At 37.0% G+C, this 22,948-nt stretch overlaps 1 protein-coding gene across 1 annotated transcript in view; it reads right to left on the reverse strand.

Annotated features, from left to right (window-relative positions):
* Positions 1 to 22,097, reverse strand: part of ROBO2 (roundabout guidance receptor 2) — a 444,176-nt gene extending 422,079 nt beyond the window's left edge. Inside the window, exons 1-2 of the mRNA XM_075712688.1 lie at positions 22,034 to 22,097; positions 20,989 to 21,315 (exon numbers count right to left, since the gene is read on the reverse strand). Of these exons, the coding sequence (XP_075568803.1) occupies positions 20,989 to 21,315; positions 22,034 to 22,097 (391 nt within the window). The remainder of the gene's footprint in view (positions 1 to 20,988; positions 21,316 to 22,033) is intronic.
* Between the last annotated feature and the right edge of the window lie 851 nt (positions 22,098 to 22,948).

Raw genomic sequence — 22,948 nt, forward strand, 5'->3', positions numbered from 1 at the left:
CAAGTGATATTCAGTGATCTTAACAAATGTGGCTTCATACATCTGTATCTTGATTCATCAGCTAGGAAAAAAGCAAATGGCATTAGTTTCCTAAATATCTCATGTTAGAAACATGAAGATTCGGAAATAGCCATGCATTCCTTTGTGTTTTGCTTGTTATTACATGTTATTAAACGGCAGTTCCCAAAGTTCTGCAAGGCTGTTAACATGCATTGGATTCTCTGGTGTGATCTATGGATAACTTACCAGCATTCACTGGTTCTATGCGTATGTAAATGTAAAACACAGATAAAAGTAACAGCTGAATGAACTTCAGCTCATACTTACATGCTCTAGAAAAAAATATTTATTAGCCTGCTTGCTAGAAAGCTATGAAGTCATCAGTTTAGATTTTATTTCTTCTTTATAAACACAGAAAATTTTGCCCAAAATGAGAAAGAAACCTATCTAAGTAAATTGTTATAGAAAGGAACTAGTTTATTACTACTTGTATTATTTCTTTGTATAATAGTACTATGATAGGGTCTCACCAAGTGGTGACCATCTACTTATTTCCTACAGGACCTTTAGTCTTCAAGAATGTGTTGCAAAGCCCCTTTCAAATGGATGAAAATTTACTGACCTGTCCCTCTGGCCCAGACTGCTAGTCTGAGAATTTGACAGAATAAGTCAGAGCTGTGACAGAATTAGTAAGCTGTTCAAATGTCACTGTTCCCCTTCAGTCTTTGCTTGATACATTAAATGCTCATAACATCAAGCCACACTTCTTCCACTCCCTGGACAAGCCAGAAGCCACGTAAGAGTCATAGAAGGACGAAGAATACTCCTGTTGGTCTGAAAGACCCAAGCTCTGCATTTGTCATGGCCTATTTGGCCAGTACTGCTTAAGTCACAAGCTAGCCCTGTCTTTGTTCTATGTCTACAAAATATTTCTAATGCTACTTCTTGTACTCAAGCACTAAAAACTTTCAAGAGGAAAAAAATACCACCCCACTTAATTAAGACTTCAGCAATACACAGGAACTTAAGTGTGAGCAAATTACTGAACAAGCAAGGTACAAAAAATAACTAAGCACCGTCCGTTGTGGGCACTGACTCAGACCATGGTCTGTCAGAAAATGATAGACATGGTCATGTAATTACACACCACTATAATAAAGCAGAATTAATGTTTGACTGGCCAACTTTTATCACATAAATTATACATATAAAGTGTCATTTACATATATAAACACCCCCCTGACATAACTGAATACTTCACTTTACATTGTCCAAAACAAGTGCGTTACGTGGCCAAATGTGCCTCTGCCATACCTGAATTAAGAGAAGAACATATCTACATTGTTCCATAACAAATGAAGCTGCCCTGCTTTCGCTTCTGCTAACCTAGGCTATTCAAAGGGTGGCTTGCAACCTAAGATCTGACACCCAAGCATACTTAAGCATCCCAGCAAACAAGTCGGGACTTGATATTTCTATGAGCAACCTAGATCTGGCATGACAGGAGCTAAGATTACCTCTCAAATATGTACACCAACCAGAAGTCAGAAACAGCCAGAAACAGAAAATGAAGCACAAGTCACCCTCCTTCGTGTTTCCATGCACTTTTAAGTTTTCTTTAACTGAACCTTCACTCAAAAGTGAATTTGTTAAAGATAGTTCAAGATCCCTAGGCTAGTGTATTTCAAAGATGCTATGGAAAGAAGTGTCAGTTGTTCGAAATCACACTGTATTAGTTTTCAAACATACATGCCATAAGGAGCCAAAATAACTTCTTCTCATTTATCTTTACACACCTGACTGTTACTGAAATAAAGTTTAGGTAAGAGTCTTTAAAAATATTAAATAGCTTAAAATAAACCAATAGTATCTTATTCCCTAATAAAAATGTGTAGCAGCAAAATAATTATCTTCTACATTGTTAAAGCTCTAAAGAAAACAGGAAAAAATTATTAAAAATGATACAATAAATTCTCATGTACTGTCTAAAAACTACAATTTCTTCTGTTCAGAGTGGTTAAATTTCTTAAAAACTAGTAAATCAGAAAGGTAGTCCAGTTTATTCATCAAAACTGTTCATAGTTCACATTTAGGAGACAGGGCTTGATTCTCTGTCGCTGATTCCTCTTCAGATTTAACTATATTAAAAAATCCCCACCATTTCTGAGTACACAATATCCTGTGGCTTCTGGCTGGTGACCACCACAAAAGTGTCCACAATCATCTATGTTGCGTATACAGAATGCCAGCAATGCAGGCTTATACCAGCCTGAGGACCAGTAAGGTGGAGAAGAGTTAGGAAAAAGGAAATACAGGCCACCCATATTCAATTTAAATCCATCAGACATGGTTTGTGACATTATTTCACCAGACTATTGTGCTGTCTTGATGAGAGAAGAATTTTTTTTTTTTAAATATGCTTTAATGCTTGTAATGTTAGTAAAACACAGTACACTGAACAAAGCCTTGGGCTAGACTATAATATAGAAAAAATTCACACTCCTGGTATAAATTTGAGAAGGCTTTGTTTTTGCAGCTCTGAATCTAACAATCTAAGCACTGCATTCATTTGTAGGAAGCTTCCTTATTTTTCCTCTCAGTATATAGGTGGGAAAACACATTAATACACCTAGATATTAGAACAATGAGCATCATCTAGCCCAATAACTGTTAGATAGTTCTTTTTTGTAACAACAGTTTTCATTCTTAGGCCCACGTAAGGCCACAAGTTTTTACTTGTTCAAAACAAACTCTATAAATCGATAAAGATTTAAACACTTTCTCAATACAAAGATAGCATGTTCAGTTTTAAGAAAATCAGACAAATCTTATGTACTTAATTTCCTTCCTGATTAAACTCCCCTTTTATTTTAAACTACAAGTTTTTATCAGTTATGACTATATGTTTTAAAAAGCTTATTTTTAACTCAAGACCATACAGCTGTAACAGCAAGAAGTACTTAGTGTACCTAAAACCTCATTAGATTGATCTGTATTATACTTACCCACTGAAATGGAAAACTAAGAATATTAATATGGCAGCTTTGACATCACAACAATTGATGCAAATTCTAGGGTCTAACTTGATAATTCCTGCATGCTTCCCCCAGTGAAAAGAGCAGAACTATTGTCATATTATAAGCATATGTGTAGTTTAACCTTACTTCATTTTTGTAAAGAGGAATTGTGACAAAGAACTGGAATTCATTTTCTAAAATAATACATCTTATGTGTCAATAAAAAGAAACAAGAGAAGTCACAAGAATTAATGAGGTTGATTATAAGGCAGAGATCTCAAAAGGATATTATAAACTCTAAAGCAAGCCAAATGCCAAACCTGGGTTAAAAGTCATTTCAAGTACTGCATATATTCTTCCACACTTTGGGATAATCCCCTCTAGATTAATGCCGTCTTATCATTTTTCCCCTCTCAATATATTCAGAACACTTATCAAAAGAAAAATCAAGCAGGCAGTTGAAGCTAAGGTACCTCTGAAGACACCTAAGAAAATATGCAGCCATATGAACATGAAGTCTCTCCGGGCTAAAAGAGCGACTTGTGTACAAAGGTGCGCATGTGGTTAAACACTGATCATATCCAATGGGTAAACAGTGCTCTTATATCAACTGGAACAGAACGTCTCACAGCTACCTACCATACAAGCCTTATTTTAGCATTTCACATCAGCAGTATACTTAGCCTTACAAACTCTTCTGAGGCAAAGAAGCATTGGTTAATAATTTTAAAACCGTGGTGGTAATACATAGAATTCTGTAGCAAAAGAACCAAAACCATAGCACTTTTTCATCCATACGAATCAAAACCAGGAAGGAATATTAGCTAAAAGGAGGAAATAAAAATCTATGCCAGCAAGTACTTTATACAATGGACATTACAAACTGAATAAAAAGAAGACATTTTGTTTCTGCAGTCTGTTTCTACAAAGCTTTAACTCAGCTTTATTTTCATAGTGACAGCATTTTGAACCCATGAAAGAACTTAAGAGCTTGAAAAAGATCCATTCATTGGTTAACTGATACAAGCACCGACTGTAAGGTTTGGGTCTGACTTTTATTTTAGTACTGCTAATAAAACTCTAGTTTAATCCTCTGGAAAAATAAAAGAATCAATCATTTTAACTCCTCTCAAAGCATCTTCCCCCTTTGGCTGCATATGACATTAAAGGTTTCAAATGTCATACTTGTAAACTATTTGGAATTAAAAGACGTCTCTATGGAACTGCTATATTAAATGGATCCTAAAGTTGTTTATGATTTAAAAGGATAGGAATTAGGTACTTGCAAGACCTAAAAAAGTAGAAAGGAAAAGAGATAGGCTCTTAAGCCTCCCAGAAATAAAACCCAGATTAAGAACTGTAAGAATTAAGGGTTATGACTCCTTTAACCTTAAACATGAGTATTATCCCACTACAGAAGTAAAACAAACAATTTTGCTTCTATAAAGACATTTGTTAATAGCTGGCATAATGCCAACATAGAAACTTTATTACACTTTAAATGACAAAAGTAACACTTCTCTCAAAACTCCCTCTCATCATCTTTTATGAAGTCCAGTAGGTTATAGATTAAAAGTCATATTTGCTCAAAACCACATAGAATGAACCCCCCCTCTGGCTGTGTTGTCTGGACCACTTTGCAATATGAAGAATAATGACAATAAACAAACTTGAAATTTCTTCACTAATGTTAGATTTCACTTCACTACTACATACATCATTACACTCAACTGTATCTTTGAGGTCAACATCCCAAAAGAGCATTAGATAAATTGGCTTCACAACTCACTCACAACATAGGAAACATAGGACTGGAATGAAGAAAAAGAAAAAGAAAAAAGAAAAGCACGTTTGATACTCGTTCTTTGGGCATCTATTTTTCCCCTGTTAATTTTCATAATTTTCCTGAATATACAGCCATTTTGAACTGACATTTGTTTCACCTGTTTCTGAAGCAATCATGTCCATTATTCCCTTCATACTTCTTTTATAGTACATGATGTATATCTGATATGTGGGCTAAGAAAGTGGTGCTATTTCTATTATTTATAAATAATATTTTTATTTCCTTTAATAAAGTTTTACTGAAATTAGATCAAAATAACTTGCACATTTTCACCTGCTTTAAATCAAGCATCTGCTGGAAGGACTGGGCTTTGTATGTCGATTTCTGACACCAAGATTAGTCTTTGTCGGTACACACAACTTTGTGAAAATAAAGACCTTAGGATAGGAGCACCAACAACTCATCAATCTATAAATAAGTGGTCTTTAGATGCAATATAAACTTTTCAGCTGTTTTAATAATGTTTCTCTGCATGTCACCTATGGCATGTTGAATATACCATTTTCAAGTATTTCCCCAAAGAATATGCTATATTTGAGATGGCAACAGTAGGACAGCACTCGCATATCACACCACTTTGTGCCGCTATTAAATACCTACTCTGTCACTGGGTTCCACTTCAGCCGCAGTAACTTTAGCCAAAGTTAATGTCCAGTACCAATATGGAAGATGACTACACGTCACAACACATTCTGAAAAACTATACCTCTTATCCTTTAGTTATCAAGACTACTTCCTTAAGGAAGAGATAACTATTCAAACCCTATAAAGTGACATTTAACTACCACTTAGTGTTCAAAATGTATACATTATCAGGGAAAGCCAATAAACTCAAAGTTACAGGACAGCAGCATCCTTAAATTAAGGTAAATAAATGCAACTACATTGCAAGTGTCTCTCCAGTGAACTATGATACATAACAAACAAGAAGAATATAGCAGATATTCTATAACTGCTGTCTTCCAACATAGCCCCATACATTAAGTTATTTCAATAATAGGGGAGGACATCTCCCTTTTGTCCAGGGCCTGTAATCTTCTTTTATACTTTGAGTGTTTACTGAAAATAAGGATATGCCATGAGGAGGAAATAACAACTTCAGTTGTTTTTGTCTCTGAAACAATAAAAAAAAAACAAAAACATAATATGCTCCAATAAAGCCAGAAAAAGAAGAATCATCCCATAGGGCCTTAACTACTGAAGAACAAAAAGTATTTTTCTTAACAAATCTTTGCCCTTTCTTTTTCATTCCAGTCATTTACCATTCTTTCTCTCCTCATCTTCCTCCCTCTTATTTGTACACAACAGGTAGCACACCTAGTAGAAAACCAACTCCCTTTGTGAAGTGCAGAGCTCAAATGAGAAACAAGAATTATTCAGTAAAATCACAGGCTAAAGTGCAGGAGTTTGTTTGACTAGCCATTCCCACATTGTAGCAAAATTTTTCAGTGGAAGAAAAGAATTAACTGATAAAAGAACTGTTGTGTATTTGGTTATTGAATACACATGCAATCTCAAACTATCTTTATGTTTAACACCCTATGCCCCACACTTGAAACTGATTTGTAGAAATATGGTGTAAGATGCTATGGGGATAGATAATGCTAGAAGAAAGCATGGAGAAATAAGTAGAAAAAACAGCAATTCATATTCTAAAGGTCAGAATACAGAAGGCACGAGTGCTCCCTGAATGTCTATGAAGTCAGAGATATTTGAGGGGTCTTCTGTTTAGTGATCAAGTAGACAAACCAGCAGAGTAATACTCCCAGAAGAGGAACAGTGGAAATCTCTTTAGCTTAGTAAGATATAAATAAAAAATACAAGAAAAACAACAGAAACCACTGAGGAGATGGATCTCAAATATTAGAGGAATTTTTGAAGGAATAAATTCCCCACCATGAGAGCCACTGTTACTTTGCTAACCTTGACAATGCTCAGGTGTCTAAACTGGTCCTTCCTCTTCATTTGGTAGGTCTCAGGCATCCTTCTGTTTTGTCACAAATTTCAATATAAGAAGTCTCTGATTTTTGCAACCTACAAGCACAGTAACGTAACATCTCCAACTGGGCTTACTCACAGTAATTTCAGGATTGGACTCTAGAAAAAAAATAATCTTAGATAGGCTGTCAGTCAGCCATAATAAGATTTACTGTGTAACAGGAACGAAAAAGATACTTGTCTCTAAAAATGTTTCAGTATGTATTTGCTAGCTTTAGACTTCAAAAATCATTACATATTTTCTGCCTTGTAAGTGTCCAGTTACTCTAAAGCCAAAGCTCCTCCAGTTTGAAACACTGCAGGAAAAGACAAATACTGGTGAATTACAGCTTTGTAACTTACTAAGCTTGCTACTGACCCTAGAACACTCTTTAGTAGTTGGCACTAATGGGTGGTTTTATCACCAAAAAAGATGATGCCCTTCTAATTTCTGTGACATCTGTCCTATCAATCCTGAACACAACATTCCCAGTACCTAGATCCATGACCACACAGGTAGCTGAGCATGTTATTGCTCAGGCAAATGTGTTATGAATTCTCAGATGATGAACTATGCTAAGGCCAGATGTCAGAGGTGATGAAACTGATAATCCATCAGTAATTTTCTACCCACCAAAACAGCTCTGACCCATTGAACTAAATGAATGTATCTAATCACCAACTAGTCAACTGATCAGAAAGTGCCACAGGGTAAAGCAAGTGTCTTGACAAAGAGAAGACAGACGCTACCCTAAACCACTGTTGCAAACAGAAAAGCATATCTTATCTCAGCATCTTACCCACAGATAGAGATTCAACCTCAAACGGTATTATAGCAAAGAAGTTTTATGACAAAGTACAAAACTCCTCTCATAAGATGTTCCTTAAGACAATAATCTTGGCAGTACATCTCAGACTGTTTCTTCTTGTAAATAGATTAGGTTAAAACCACAAAAAACCCCTCCAATCACTTCTGATGAATCAAAGCCCAAATAAGACACGATACAAGCAAAGGGTGCTGCTTTCATAGCAGGTTTTTCAGCACCTTTCTGGATGATGTATTCTACCTCTGGTCTGACTGCTGCCAGCTTCATGACTAAGAAGAATGGCAGGCCAAATCTTGCACCCTTCACAGAAGTCTTAAGCAAACTTTTCCTGGCATGCAAAAAACTGATCACACAGAAAGTAGTACTTTCCCCAGGTGTCGCTATGGCAAAACAACATACCTCCCCCAGCACTGGGTTATTAATGTCTCATTTTCCTGATGTTCTGTGTTGGCAGCCATGACAGAAAGCTTTGAACTTGTTCATTCACACTTGTTTAATCCTGTCTCCACACAGCACATCACAGCCTGTGGGGCTAGGAAGATGGATGAGTGAAACCAAGGCCACGAGGGGGTCAGGGTCATGGTGTCGCTGGATCTCATTAACTCCATCACTCACTGTAGCAGGCACTTCAGAGGTCACCTCAACTGAGGAGTTTGGGATAGACGATAGAAAAATGTCTGGCACAAGTGAGCACATTCCCCGCAGTTGATGCTACATATGGAAACAAGTACAGATCGTTACTTACACTGCCCCTTGAGTTCCTAGGGTTGTTTTTAGTCTACTTGGTCAGAAAAAGGAAAAAAATAATGTTTTTTTACAGATATGCAATAGGTATCACAGCAGAAGCATGAAGGCTGAAGAGAGGACCACTAAAAATCAGAAAAATGATCAATTTAGTATTTCTTCTGTAATTATTTGTATATGTACTGGACTAATGGAAAGGGGGCAAAAAGGGTACACAATGTCATAGACTGGTTCTGGTGTACAGTGAGAGTGGAAGGAAATACGTACATTTTCTACTGCAGTTGTATCGTGCACACTGGGTGCCTGACAAAGCTTCTTTGAAGCACAGACAGCGACAGATGACACTAAAACCCCTACACTGTCCATTACTTAGGAATTTTAATGCGCATCAATGATAAAGCCTACTTTTTAAAGGATGTATGCTTATAGTGTGTATGTATTTCACACATATATTCATATATATATATAAACTTATAATATACATAAAATATATATGGTAGTTAAAGAGCTCTATACTGTACAAGTCCTAAACAATATTGCCAATACTTCATTATAATTTAAGAGTTCATATTCATAGAATCATAGAATCATTTAGGTTGGAAAAGACCTTTAAGATCCTCGAGTCTGACCACTAACCTAGCACTACCAAGTCCACCACTAAACCATGTCCCTAAGCACCACATCTACATGTCTTTTAAATACCTCCAGGGATGGGGACTCAACTGCTTCTCTGGGCAGCCTGTTCCAATGCTTGACTACCCTTTCCATGAAGAAATTTTTCCTAATATCCAATCTAAACCTCCCCTGGCACAACTTGAGGCCGCTTCCTCTCGTCCTATCACTTGTTTCTTGGGAAGAGAGACTGACAACCATAACCATTCCCATAACTTTAGCAAATAAATGTTATTAATAAATATATTACACACTATACCCTGTTTGTTCACCAGTTCGGTATGTCACTGTTAGGAACTTGATGACATGCTGATACAAAACTGTTCCTTTCTCATAGCTCTTAACTTCTACTTTTTACATCCAATCCACACAGTAAACCATTCTGCAAAAGTGAAATTATTTCCTAGAGAGATGAAAAATAGTATTATTAAACTATCTTTAAGCACATCTGCAGCACTGGAATAAAAAAACTGTGAAAGGGCTTTAATATGACAGAACCCAAGTTCTCATTTTTTCAGTATGCAGGTGTATAATGAGAAAAATGACATATAAATCTAGATCTGCACATATGCACAGCGTATTTATGATAACTAGTCAAAATATTTTGATGAATGGCAAAATTAGCAAGTGAATTATACAAAGAATAGTCAAAGACAAGCTTTTATTCTAGCAAATGAAAACAAGTCCTTACAATCTGATCAAGTTATTTGATAATCCAGATAAAAAAGTCCAGAGCTCTGTCCCAAACTCCCCATTTCCAATTTCAAACAAATGTAAAAGCATGGGCTTCACTGGAGATATCATATAGACTAATGACACCAGTAGGGAAAGAATTCTACAACAGTTTACAGATCAAACTGTACCACCACCACCTGTTTTTTTGTTGTGGGTTTTTTTTTTTTTTTTGGGGGGGGGGGGCAGTTGTGGGTGGTGGTGACATTTGGTGGTTTGGGATTTTTTTGGTTGGTGGGTTTGCTTTTTGTTTAGTTTTTGCAAGATGTCAATTTCTTAGAGACAAAGGAAACCTTTTTGTTTGGATTTCTGCAATTTCTTTCCCTATGGCCCACTTCTGAAAAGTTTATTTATATTAAGTGCTCCTGGGGAGTGGGGTGTTTCCAGATCTTTCAGTAAGATTGATATAATCAAAGTTTACATAATACACATAAGATCTATTAAAAAGTCCAAAATTTACAGGAACTAACACATTCAGAATCAGATGTTGCTCAAATGTGAACACAATCTGAACAAAAGCACGAAGAAAGATACCTGTTTTTTATAGTAGGCAGAGGGAAGCAAATAAAATGAAGAGTATCCCTCATATTCTTAAGATATCACACTACCAATCAAAAGATTTGGCTTCTGCTCATGGTTCTGCAATCAACATGATAGATGACCTTGAACAGATGGCTCTGAATCTCAAAGAAAACATGACTGATGTTCAGTATTGCCACCACTGACTTTTAGGCATGCATCTCTAGAAGTGGAATTTACAGGTTTGAATCAGGTAATTAAGTTGCTTCTACAGTGGAAAAAGAATTATATATATGCTAACTGAATGAACAGGGGCTCTAACTTATGTATATTTAGCACCCAGAGTGGCTTAAATCACGTTTCCAAGCTGACTGTCCAAACTGCAGGCTGCTTATCTCCCCTCCCCCCGACAATCCAAAGAGTGAAAATAATTTAATCAACCCAAGAATTAGACTACTCGAGGAAGACGTGATTTCTAGTTGCTGATCCTAAATCTGAAATATAAAAGAAATACATAAAAATGAGAAGACAGAGTTAGAAATAATGTAGATGGAACACAAAAGCAAATGCATTCTCAAAAATATATTCAAGTTAAATTTTTTTGCCATTTACTCTTTAGTAACCAAGATCTTTCCTAGAAGAAAGAGCCATCCTGACATACCTTGGAAAGATCCATTTAACTTTCCAGTTCACTTCAGTAACTTCTAATTTAGACCCAAACAGTGCTCTCATATGGGCTTTGTTATCAACTTAATTTAAAACATTCTAAATATTCTATACTTGAAGAGAAAAGTGAAGTGCAGAGAAAGAAAGGAAACTCTTAACTCTATGTACACATCTCTCTTATAAAGACAATCTTGCAGTAAAGATAAGAAATATCTCCATGACTAAGGTGGCAGTGTTTCATCCATACCAGACGCTTTCAACTACGACAGGTTTTCTACTACCTGTGCCTTTTTCTGATTCTAACCAAGAAAAACAATTTTATTTCCGTAGAATCCATGAAGGGAATGAACCACTTAAAGTTTTTAAGCTCATGTGTTCTCCTGAACAGTGTCTTTGTGACTATCCAAGATAGACCATTGGGCTAGATGGACCAACTGGTGTGGCCCAGTAGGGCATTATGCCACTGCTTCCCATGTAAAAGGAAAAGTCTCCTGAAAACTGAGATCACAGTCCCAGTTTTCAAAACTAAGACACAATAAGAATGTATCATTCTCAAAACCACTGTGTGACTCTACTGCAACCAAAATGTCTCTTCATACTAACAGCTCCTAATCTGTATATTCTAAAGGCTATATGTGCATGTAAAACCTGTGAAGAATGTGCCTCTACCATGGAAATAAATTGAAAACTGTCCTGAGGACACTAATTTCTTTCATTTCTTTCATCATCACTAATTTATTTCCTCCATATAAAATAAAAACTAAGAAATTTTATATAACTGCCTCAACGGTGTTCTTCTGGACAAAACACTGGAATTCTTACATTCTAACCACACCTAAAGTTCCATTTGATATCCATCTCTGCTAAGATACAAAGTGATCATCCTATTATCTATCAGCTTTAGAGGTTTGTAATACTGTCAGTCACCAATTGCACTACATATAGCACTGAAAAATTAATTCCAAAAGTTGAAGTTAGAGGGTTGCAATGAATTCTTGTGCTTTTTTTTCCACACCTGTGTTGTTCTATATTATACTTGTGTTTGTGTGTGCATTTATACAGCACCTGGGAACCTTTTGCATACATTATGATCTAAAAAATAATACAGAAGTTTAACCAATATAAATTCTTTTGCAAGATTGCTACTCACCTTCTCTACTTAAACTGGGGATATTTTTCCTCGGATTCTCATGTATGGCTTGGTGTTTTAAGATTGTAACAGAAGTAGAATGAGAGTCAGTGAAACTATTTCCTTCCCACAAGCAATGTTCACATGGCTCAACCTTGCTGGGTTGGTATTCCGTTCATAGGCTAACAGAAACTGGTTTCCTTCCCATTTATTTCATCAAATTCTTTTCCATAAGGGGTGGGCAAGAGGCAGGTTCAAGTCCAATTAGTAGAAACAAAGTTCTCCAGCAAGATGCAGGTGGATTAAGAAATTGTCAGTTTTGAACACCTGGGCTACCTTCTACTTTGGCATACAAGATTAGGCAACAAGCCCAGCAGGACCCAACAGGAGGATCACATTAAACAGGAAGAACTGGATGACATTGAAGACTAGTGTAGGAGATGCTAGACGAAGTGGAGTAATAGGAAATGCAAGGCCATATGCTTTCGAACTGATCACAGGGAAGTTTACTGTAAAGTAGAAGCTCATCTGTTACAAATTACAGAGGAAAAGAAAGATCTGCGTCAGATTACTAGAGAACAACTATGAGCTACCAAATGTGTAAAAGAGGTTAAACATGATCACAGGACTGATAGATAAGGGAACAGTGAAGGTAGTTATTAACATTAGTTCATAATGCACAGCATGCAAGTCTTGAAATATTGTATGCAATCTACCCACCCCTGTCTCATAAAATGGACGCAGACTAAAACAGGTGAAGAATGACTACTAGGATCAAGCAAATATTTTCCAAGAGAAGGCATGAGCTTTTCTTGTTTAACTTAGCAATAGCAAAGATGAGAAGTGATACCACTGTGGTCTATAAATACAAAGGAGAGAAAACAACTAAACTAAAGGAAAATCAGATCACAAGAACAAGCATGAATAAAGCATGTTTATGTTTAGATTGAAAACATTAGAACTATTTTTCTCACCATTGGTAGACTTAAGTTCCAAGACAGGCTTCCAACAGAAACAGGGAATGGAGTGAGATCAGGGATGAAGGGGAAAGCAATTGAACTACTTTTCAAAGTGCAGCTTGAAAAGTTTCTGAATGGAATTAGAAAATACAGCTGTGTAGAATACAGGGGACTCAGTGATCCAGTTCTTTACATCTCAATAACCCTTTGTACAGTGACAGACAGATCTACGAGACAGCAGAAAGTGACTGTGAACCCTTCCCTCCTCTAGCGTGATGAAGCAATTTCCAAAGTATCAGTATACATTCACATCACTGCCACTTTAAAAATTCAAGCAGGAGTGGAACAAAACCACCACTTCATTTCCCACATAAATTCCAAATATTAGAAACTTATTCAAAGTATAACATCTGTGGGAGTATTTGAAGTGGAAGTATCACCAAAGCCATGACTAAATTTTAGTCCTCCAAGAATGGGAACAGGGGGAAGAACACATCTGAACAAAGACAGAAAGAAAAAAAAAAAAAAAGGAAGAAGGAGAAGGTTCTGATGTCCTCAAACAAATATAATGATTATCAGAATAAAAAAAACTATATAAGTACATATATTTATATGTGTATAAATAAAACATTGACCAATCTCACCCTACTAATTACTGTTAATTACGATAGTAATGAACTGAGATCTGAGAACTAAGAATTGACATCATGCAGCATTTGTGAAGGAATGGTCTGAAGTATTGCTTCAAATAAATACTTTTTTTAAGCCTATCTGACATCGCAGAACAGTACCTATCTGAAGCATATGCCAACAATAGCTAATATTTCAATTAACATTCAAATAGTGCTTATAGGCTCCTGAGCAAAGGGAACAGAGTTGTAAAAATGCAATGTTATCTTGTTCTCCTTTATTTCCCCAATGAACTAAAAATCAGAGATATGTCAACCAAAAAAAAAAAAAAAAAAATCAGTACATGATGACACGCACACTAACGTGTGCCAATAGCTGATCTGTTCCAAGGTTTCTGTAAAGTCATCAGTAGTTCCTTAGATTTCAACACTTTATCAGGTAGAGCATTCAAAGTTATATAAAACAGCAGGATTTGATTTAAAAAAATAAAATCAAGTCAAAGGCAAGGGGAAGAAGGAAGCCGATAAAAATCAAATTAGGATATCTGCAAGAAATTATTAAAAGCAGAATCAGATCGAGTGAACTGCAAATGGCTTCTAAAAATGTAACAATGAAAGTTCTCTTTTAGGTGGGGAAAAAGGGTAGATCCTGGGGAGAAGAATTCAAGGAATAAATCAGAGATCCTACAGAAAGCTTCTCGACACATTTCTGGATGCGAGAAAGTATTTCTGCTACAGGAATGCTGGGGACGATACTAAACTGTATGGCTACACAGTGCAAGAGAGCACATTGCAAAGACATACTAACTGGTTCTGAAGGAATTAATTCACATAGCGGAAGCAACTTCCAGCTGTTACGGAAACTTTTCGCTGGGCTGGTGTACCCTTCTCGGCACACATAACCAGCTGAGATTAAGTGCTCACAACGAACACTCTTCTGATATCCAAGCCTGCCTGTTTCATGCAAATCTGCATGTCTCTCTTTAGAGCTCATTGTGCTGTGAACACCTACCAAAAAAAAAAATCTATTATAAGATGACCACACTATGAAAAGAGCAAGAAAAAGAAAATGGAGAACAAGGTCTGGAGAAACCTACAGGCACTGTACAGCTTGATATTATGACTGAAATCACGTTAAATAACTTTGGATCTACCATCAGTGTGATAACTCTTAAATGTGAGGAGTCATCAGTATTTTTAGCCTTGAAGTAAACATCTGCATGTCCAAAGTGGAGCTCAAATGGTAAGAAATGAAGATGTAATAATGCAGTCACCTGTCTAAATCCTAGCGGATGATGGTGGAAAGTACTGTTTTTGTCCACATCGATGCTGAAGCACAGTCTTAAACAGTTTGTGAGAAATGTGTTAATGACAGGAGATACAGCTTAGTTTATCTTGATGAAGAGCAACTCTGTCATAAAAACTCTAGTTCACTCTGGCTACTGGTACAAAAATCACATCCTCTCAAATATCTAGGTTTCTTATCCCAGATCAATTCAGAAGCAGCAGAAACACATACTCAGCTAAAAGCTAAACTAATAAAGTAAATAATCAGAACTACTTTTTTGGCTCAAAAAGAAACTCTGCAATCAGTCAGGTCTTGATTTATCTGATATGGCTTCACTCATTGGTATTTATTAACCTCTAATTTCTAATAGTGACTGCAAGAATTATGTCCTATACAGAAATGCTGTATTACATAATGGTTTCTAACAATGGTGTTCCCAATGGCTTCATCCTAATCAACAGAAATTGCTTACTGCAAGCTTCAGAAGTACAGAGGTTTAATGTGTTCCCCCCCCCCCCAACTTATGAAATCTGCCTTTTCCCTGATTATCTAATCAGATACAATATTATTTATTTTCTTCTACAAGGGGAATTTTATTTTCATTAAGGGTGTTGTGATAATAGCCATGGTTTGTTATATTTCTTCTTAGAGAAACATAGAGTAAGAAAAAGCATGATGCTTTTCAGTGTCCTGATAAGGTTCAGCCACAGGACTAAGTCTCCAGCATTTCAATTTCTACAATAATTACTTCTGTCTTGATGAGAGCAGAAGACTGCCAGCTCAGGCAGGAAGCTTTTCACACTCTGTTGAGAAGGATGAGGGCGGAAGGGATATAAGTAAATGAACAGGATGTACTCTCCACATGTGAAAGTAACCTCAAAGCAAATCAGACTTTGAAATTACCAGTAACAGAATTAATAACAATTTTTATGTTTAAGTCGCATGTTGAACAGAAACTAGATGAAAAAAGTCATCCACCCATTTTACAGTCACATACATTGTGCTCTTTTTTTATCTTATTTTACAGGTGTTCTTTACCACGAATATCTCGAAATTATTAACTCCATTATTATGAACATATTGCAGCTTTTTGCACATGCTCCAGCAAATAGTTATTAGCATTATGATACAGAGATGATTGCATAGCATAGATTTTATACCTCTCAGCCTTTATTCACTGAATATTAAAACATATCTCTTTTATTCGTAAAATTACTGTCACTCATGTTTAAGGTCTGGTTTATACTTGCATTGGAATACACCTATGACCCTTCACACTAAACTCAGTGTACTACTGTAACCTCCCTTGTTACAGATAAAAACATAATTCAGTTTTGGATCTAACATAAACAGCATCATTATGTTTGGAAAGTGTTCCAAAGCCTTCTATTCAAGCAATCTGTGACATATAAATAATGCAAGACCTCTTCTTTCTCCAAATGACTTCAGTTCAAGCACAGACTCAGAAAGATGGAAGTCCAAATTTATACTGCCATTACAAAATTCAATCTATTTCTGGTTCTCCAATTGAATTATGACTCAGAGTCTTCCACTGTTTTCTATTAGCACCAACCCACATACTCCTACCCTTTGCCAACCCATGCAGAAAAGAATCTTATTTGTGAATATTCCCCTGTTTTATTCCTATATTAAAATGGCAGCAAATCCCAGCTAATCTGAAAAGCTTCATGTTTTCTTTTAAAAGAAAGCAAGGTAGAAAATTGGTCTTTTTTCCCTCCCTTGACCCCTGACCTTTGAACCACAACCTCCTTGCCACTAAAGCATTCAACACCTCATTTAATCTCTCCTCGCTGCATTGGCACAGAACTGGAAAAGGAAAAGGGAAAAAAATAATCTGGGGACTTCATCAATTTTTCATGAATTTTCATTTAGGCCAAAGCCCCCTCTTACAGTGGTCGATAGATCAAGCTGCTGTCACATATTTAACACCTGGGGCTACAGCTGCTATCTCTGGGGGCTGCCGCTGACTCAGGCTAGATCAGAGGCAGCCTGAGTCAGTGCGAGGACCCTCATGCTCTTTCTCCCGCCTACATGTGGCACCCCAGTGCTTGCAACTGAAATCCTAGCTACAGTCGCTATTGCAAATGAGCCTCCTGATATTCCCACCGGAAAACTCCATCACATAGGTTCAATTGTGTCAATTCGTACATTCTGAAAAACTGTGTTTTTACTTTAAAACTTCGGGCTTTCAAATACGAAAGCGGTTTCATAAGAGATCAAACTATTTCAAGCCTACTTCCCTTTCCAAAATCCTCCCAAGAATATCTGAGCATCAACATATTTCTAATAATGCCAACCCTTGTTCAATGTCAATAAAAAAAATTCTAATACACAAAATCCAAAGAAAGACGTTTTACTCTCTTGAATACAACTCTTTGTAGTTGTTTTAGGACTAGAACATTTATTTTTAATGATTTAACCATAAAATACACAAATACTACATCAGAATTTGCCACATACACAGTGGAAGACTGGTTTTGCTGCTAACATTTGCATTATTTGTTCCTTCTGAGGAAGCTCCTACTGAAAAAAAATAACCCACACAAAGCATGCCATGGATGCATGCATTAAAAGAAGAATGAAATAGAATAAGTCATATCAATCCTAAACTGTGCCTTCAAATACAAACTCCTATTTCTTCCTAAATGTCTTCTGGAATAAAGACTTTCTAAATTAAAGGAAAAAAATTTCTAAAAGCACATTCTGCACGTTAATGATGGTTTTCAGTAACTTCCCAAATCACAGTTCTTCACAGTTTCACTGGCACAGAGAAATTTTCCTGAGGATGTACATCAGCACAAAAATATCTGCCCTTGATTGTATGCACCTGCTCTGAATAGGCATGGATTTAAAAGCATACTTAAATGTTTTCGATGGGCTGGTACCTAAATTCATCACGTTTGGGAAAGGTGTTAACTGCTACTCGATCAAAAAGCGCTTAGAGACTTCAGCAACATGCAAAAAAAACACTCCAAAAAAACAAGAGACAAAATTATTGCATTCAAGATGGGCCACACTATGCTCGGAATCACTGTATGCCCCAACTGAATTTCACTTAAGAGTTTTTCTTCTGTCTTTACACATAAATATGGATACATCAGAAGATTTTCAAACCCCGTGCTTTTGTGGCAGGTGCCCATGGCAGGGGGGGCGGGCGGGGAGGAAAGGAAATAGAAGAGAATGAACCATAATTAACACTGTATATCATCTGAATGCATAAGCATGAACACACTTAACAGATACATAAAACCAATAAACATTTCTTCATAAACCATTCAAAAGTTGCAAGTGAATATTATTGGTGACTGACAATTTAATAAGCAAAGTAAAACAATTACTGATTCTTTCACTAGAACAGCAGACTCAAGCATTTTAAACGTGTAAAAAGCAGCAGCTTGTCTCTAATGGCACAATTTGAGGCCACCTACAGTCCGATAATAATCCAAAACCCTGTTATCAGCAAAGGACGCTGTCCTTTTTCTGATGATAACAGCTTGGCTTAGCATAGAAAGAACAGTTTTCAACAGCATTACAGATAGCACAAGTAAGACCTGATGGCATGCGGCTGTCCCCGCTCCTGCGGTCAGGGCTGCAGCATCCAGGCAACTCAGCAGTTTTCAGCAGCAGCTGAGACCAGGTGAATGAGGACTCACTGCTGACAACAGCCTGTCAGCAACAACTCATTTCCTTAGCAGGCAAATGCACTGCTACAGACCTGCCCATCTTCTTCAGTCCAGAAATGTTGACATTAGAAAAACAGTTAAAAGCCTTAAAATAACTGTTCTCTGAAAGTCACTTGAAAACTTGATTTAGAACCAAATCTCATATTAAAAAGTGTCTCAAAACTAAGGGAAACCAGGTAGTTTTGCTATCATCCTCCAGAGGATAGCTTTGATACACATGTTGAGCATTGTCATGTGCTTTTAAAACCAGTGAACACAAAACCGGCAGAATCTCTAAAATTAAGTAAACAAGCAATGTACATATTATTTACATTTTTTTCTTTGATGAAGACCTTCCTGTAATCACAGCCACGGTATGGCTCAAGGAAAGATAAAGCACTGCTGAAGTGGAACAGGAGTGTCTGCTTTACACTGATAAATCATTTAATTGGGGAATTCAGTCCACTAAATTTCAAAGCTATGAAAACAGTAAAATAATCTGGTGTCAGGTGCATGTTGCTATTCCAAAAACTTTGGTTATGGTTTCAGATCTCAAGTTTCATGTCCTATGATCCTGCTCTAAAATACCTCTGGCAATAAAACACGCTTTTATTATTTTTCAAGTCTTCTAACTATCTCATATACAGTTCATGCATGACCTGCCACCAGCTACAGTGGTTAAAACAGTTACTCCAGAGACAGGGGATATTGTAACAAGAGTCTCTCTGCAGTCACTGAAGTAAGGATCAGTGAAAACTGACTAAATATAGAGCACCTTTAAATTTTAAAATAATCAGTCACTTTAATTTGATGACTCCAGGTATAACTTGAATGATCTTCTGAACGTTGACAGGGTATGTCTGAATCACAACAGGACTGCAATAAAGATTTCAAAGCATTTATGCCTCTCTCATAGGATTTCTTAACAGTTTAAAAACCACATGTACAAAGACAGAAATAATCCAGTAAATTTGTCTAGAGTCATACTCACCCAGATTTCAGCCTTTGGTGGTCTTCTCGATTCCTAAATACCTACCAAAACTGAATAACATTCTGTGATGCCTTTATTTGCAGATACACATGTACTCATGTTTTGAATGTGTGCCAAAACTGTTTTGATTTTTTGTTTGAAACAGTTCTAAATCTAGGTTATGACAAGTGAAAGGTAGTGAACAAGTCTGTTTACTCAGCCTATACCACGACCTAATTATTTAAAAAATGGCATTTTTTGCAATTTCTGAGAAGGCTGAAGCCTCAAGATCACATAACATCAGCTATAAAAGTCTGCAGACTGCATCAGGAATATTTCTCTTCTGTGCTTCCCCCTCTGCCCCCGCTTTAAACCCACATACCTTCTAAAGTGTACTTAAATCCATTCTTTATCAGCTAAGCAATACATGTTTGTGCTAATGCCCTGTTTCAGTCAAACACATTTTAGTGAAACTACCGCCATATGAAGAAATGGGGGGGGGGGGGGAGGGAACTGAAGTCCAGCAAAAGAAAAGCATTCATAAATCTATTACAATACATATTTATGTGAAGATACACAGCTACCCTTAGTTAATATTCTGAATAAATAAGCAACAAAAAATTATACACAATGCATTGTATTTTATGGATGATGAGCTTGTTTGCTATGTGAATATAATGAATGTCTCTGCTAACTCTACTGGAAGCAGATCATGCATGCCAGGTGGTCTCTGAAAGAGCAGTGATGACTCCTCTGTTAAGACAAAGAGAATCGATAAAGAATAAGACTGCTCTGGATGATATGAGAAATGGCCAACAATTTCACTTGCCATTCACATAATGAATGAGGTCTCTATCAAGTTTATGACAGAGGAGCATATATTGAGGTTTCCAGCAGTACAGAACATGAGTCCCCAAGAAGCTGTGTGCTTCTGTTGAGGTAACAGATTACTAGATAAAGAGAAACAGACAGTGCACCTTATATTAAGTGATAGGTATCTTTCCATATTAGTTTCAGTATAACCAACTTTAGCCATAATTTAAAAATTAGATTATTCTTTAGAGGAAGATTAGCCTTTGTCCATGTTTGTACCAATCGTGATTATACACTGGCTAGAACCTTGCTTCAGTATAAATCACGTATTCTGTACGGTCACTGCTACTGTATAAACATGTAGAAATGCCTTGACTAAGAGCTATAGCTAATGACAAAATGCCATACTTACCCACATTTGTTATCTCCCAGACTGCTGACTGTGTGCAAGTGCTGGATGACAGCATAAAAACAACTATAAAGTTTTACACAGTGCTAATCATATAAAACTACTCACATGCTACTTCCAGAGATGCATTGCGACTCACAGCTTCTCCAAGATAGTTCCTTGCTACGCAAACATAACTTCCTTCATCAGGTTTACTCCTGCGTCCATGTACGATACGTAAGAAAAATAAAGATCCGCTGGGCAGCAGCATGCGGTGGGAACGTGGGTCATCCTTGTCTGTTTCCACTCGCTCTCCATCCTTGTACCACTCAATAGTAGGAGTTGGCCGTCCTTCAGCTTTACAGTTCAGAGTTGTTGGCTCTCCTTTAGAGACTATCACATCTGAAGGATGCTCAACAATCCGTGGTGGAAAGTCCTCCTGGCGGAGACGGGATCCTAGAGAAGAAGAAAAAGGAGAGAGGGAGGAAAGAACAATTTATTTTAACTTTAGGCTTCACAGAGTTCTCACAAGTTACTCTTTTAATGCTACAACAATTTTCAAGTAAAAGAAAATATGAAAACCTGTACACATCTGATATTGTTTTGTCCAATATCAGAGACCGTATCAGAGACTTTCAAAGCTAACAGAGTTGGACTACAGATATACACCTCTAAGGCATTATCAATTCCAAACCACATGCAGACTAAGCTTAAAGGAGGATCCCTTACACATATATGCATGACGATCTTTTCCTTGTTCCAATAATCTTTCTATTTACTTTTGCTTCTAGATCCCTGTGTGCTTCCAGATTCCCCTCATCTCCTATCCTTTCACCTGTCAGACTCAATAGATGGACATCCAAAATCATTGTCTTACCACCCACTGGTTAACAGTTCTTTGTAGTTTTATATGTATGCTTCATATCTCTTTTCCACAAACAGCCAAGGTATGGAAACAGAAGACAAAAACAAATCCCAAACCAAACAAACAGAAACCCACAACTGAGACCCGAAAAGTACTCCTTCCTTCATAAATTTCTATCACAACAGTTGGCAACTTTAACTGTTCAAAGTGTCTGAAATCAATCATGAGCCCTATCTTTATTTGGAAATGTCAAATGTCAACAGCACTTCAGAAAATTTCAGTGGATTGCATGTATATACACCCACATACGAATACAATATAGGCAGACGTACACCTGACAGTGCATTGCAAACACCAGTGTCTGAGAAATCATTATAGGTCCATTTCCCTTTTTTTTCTCTCTGCATTCATCCTTTTCTTCACTTTGTTTTTGGTGTCTATCATCTTTTATCTGAAAATGTACTTTCTAACCCACCTGCAGTATCCCTAAATTCCTACCAGCACTACATCACAACCCTGGTTACACGGTTACTGACAGTTGAACAGCTCCAGCATTTCTACATAGCATATCCAACCAGGGATCTGAAAACCTGGATTATCCCTGAGTGTGTTCTGGGGGCTCAGTGTGAGCGCAGCATACCTTGGAAAGAACATGGTTATACTTTTTCCACTTAATTTTTTTTTTTCAGTACTAAGGATTAAGTAAAAAACCAAATCCCTCTATCACCGGAAAGTAATACAACCCAAAGAAATTTCTTCTTTCAGTTGCCCACCAGAATACTATTTTTCACTTTACAATACTGATGATGAATATGCCATCGATAAGCCTTCACAACGATCAGGACTACTCAGTACCGGTAACACTCAAGCTCCTACAGCACTGATTTTGTGCTCTCTACAACAGCAACGTTGTGCCTTGCCCTGTAATCTTCTGTGCAGCCACTTTGACACACTGTTCTTCTGCCCTTCAGTATTTCCTTTACATTCAGTTGCCTTTCCATTCAGTTGCCTTTCCACTGCCTCGGGCAGGGAAGCAGCAGAGCCTGAACACTGTCCTCCACCCTCTCCAATGAAGCCTTAGCCTGTCACTCAGGTCCTGGAATAAGGAAGAGAGGTGCTGGCAGAGGGGAGACCCTACACAAGTAAGGTATGTGGAAGAGATTTGTGCTGGGTCCACCACCCTGGAGAAAGTGCCAACCTTCCATTACAGCCTTTACCTTGTAG

This window comes from Pelecanus crispus, chromosome 1 (assembly GCF_030463565.1).
Source record: "Pelecanus crispus isolate bPelCri1 chromosome 1, bPelCri1.pri, whole genome shotgun sequence".
NCBI classification, from domain to species: domain Eukaryota; kingdom Metazoa; phylum Chordata; class Aves; order Pelecaniformes; family Pelecanidae; genus Pelecanus; species Pelecanus crispus.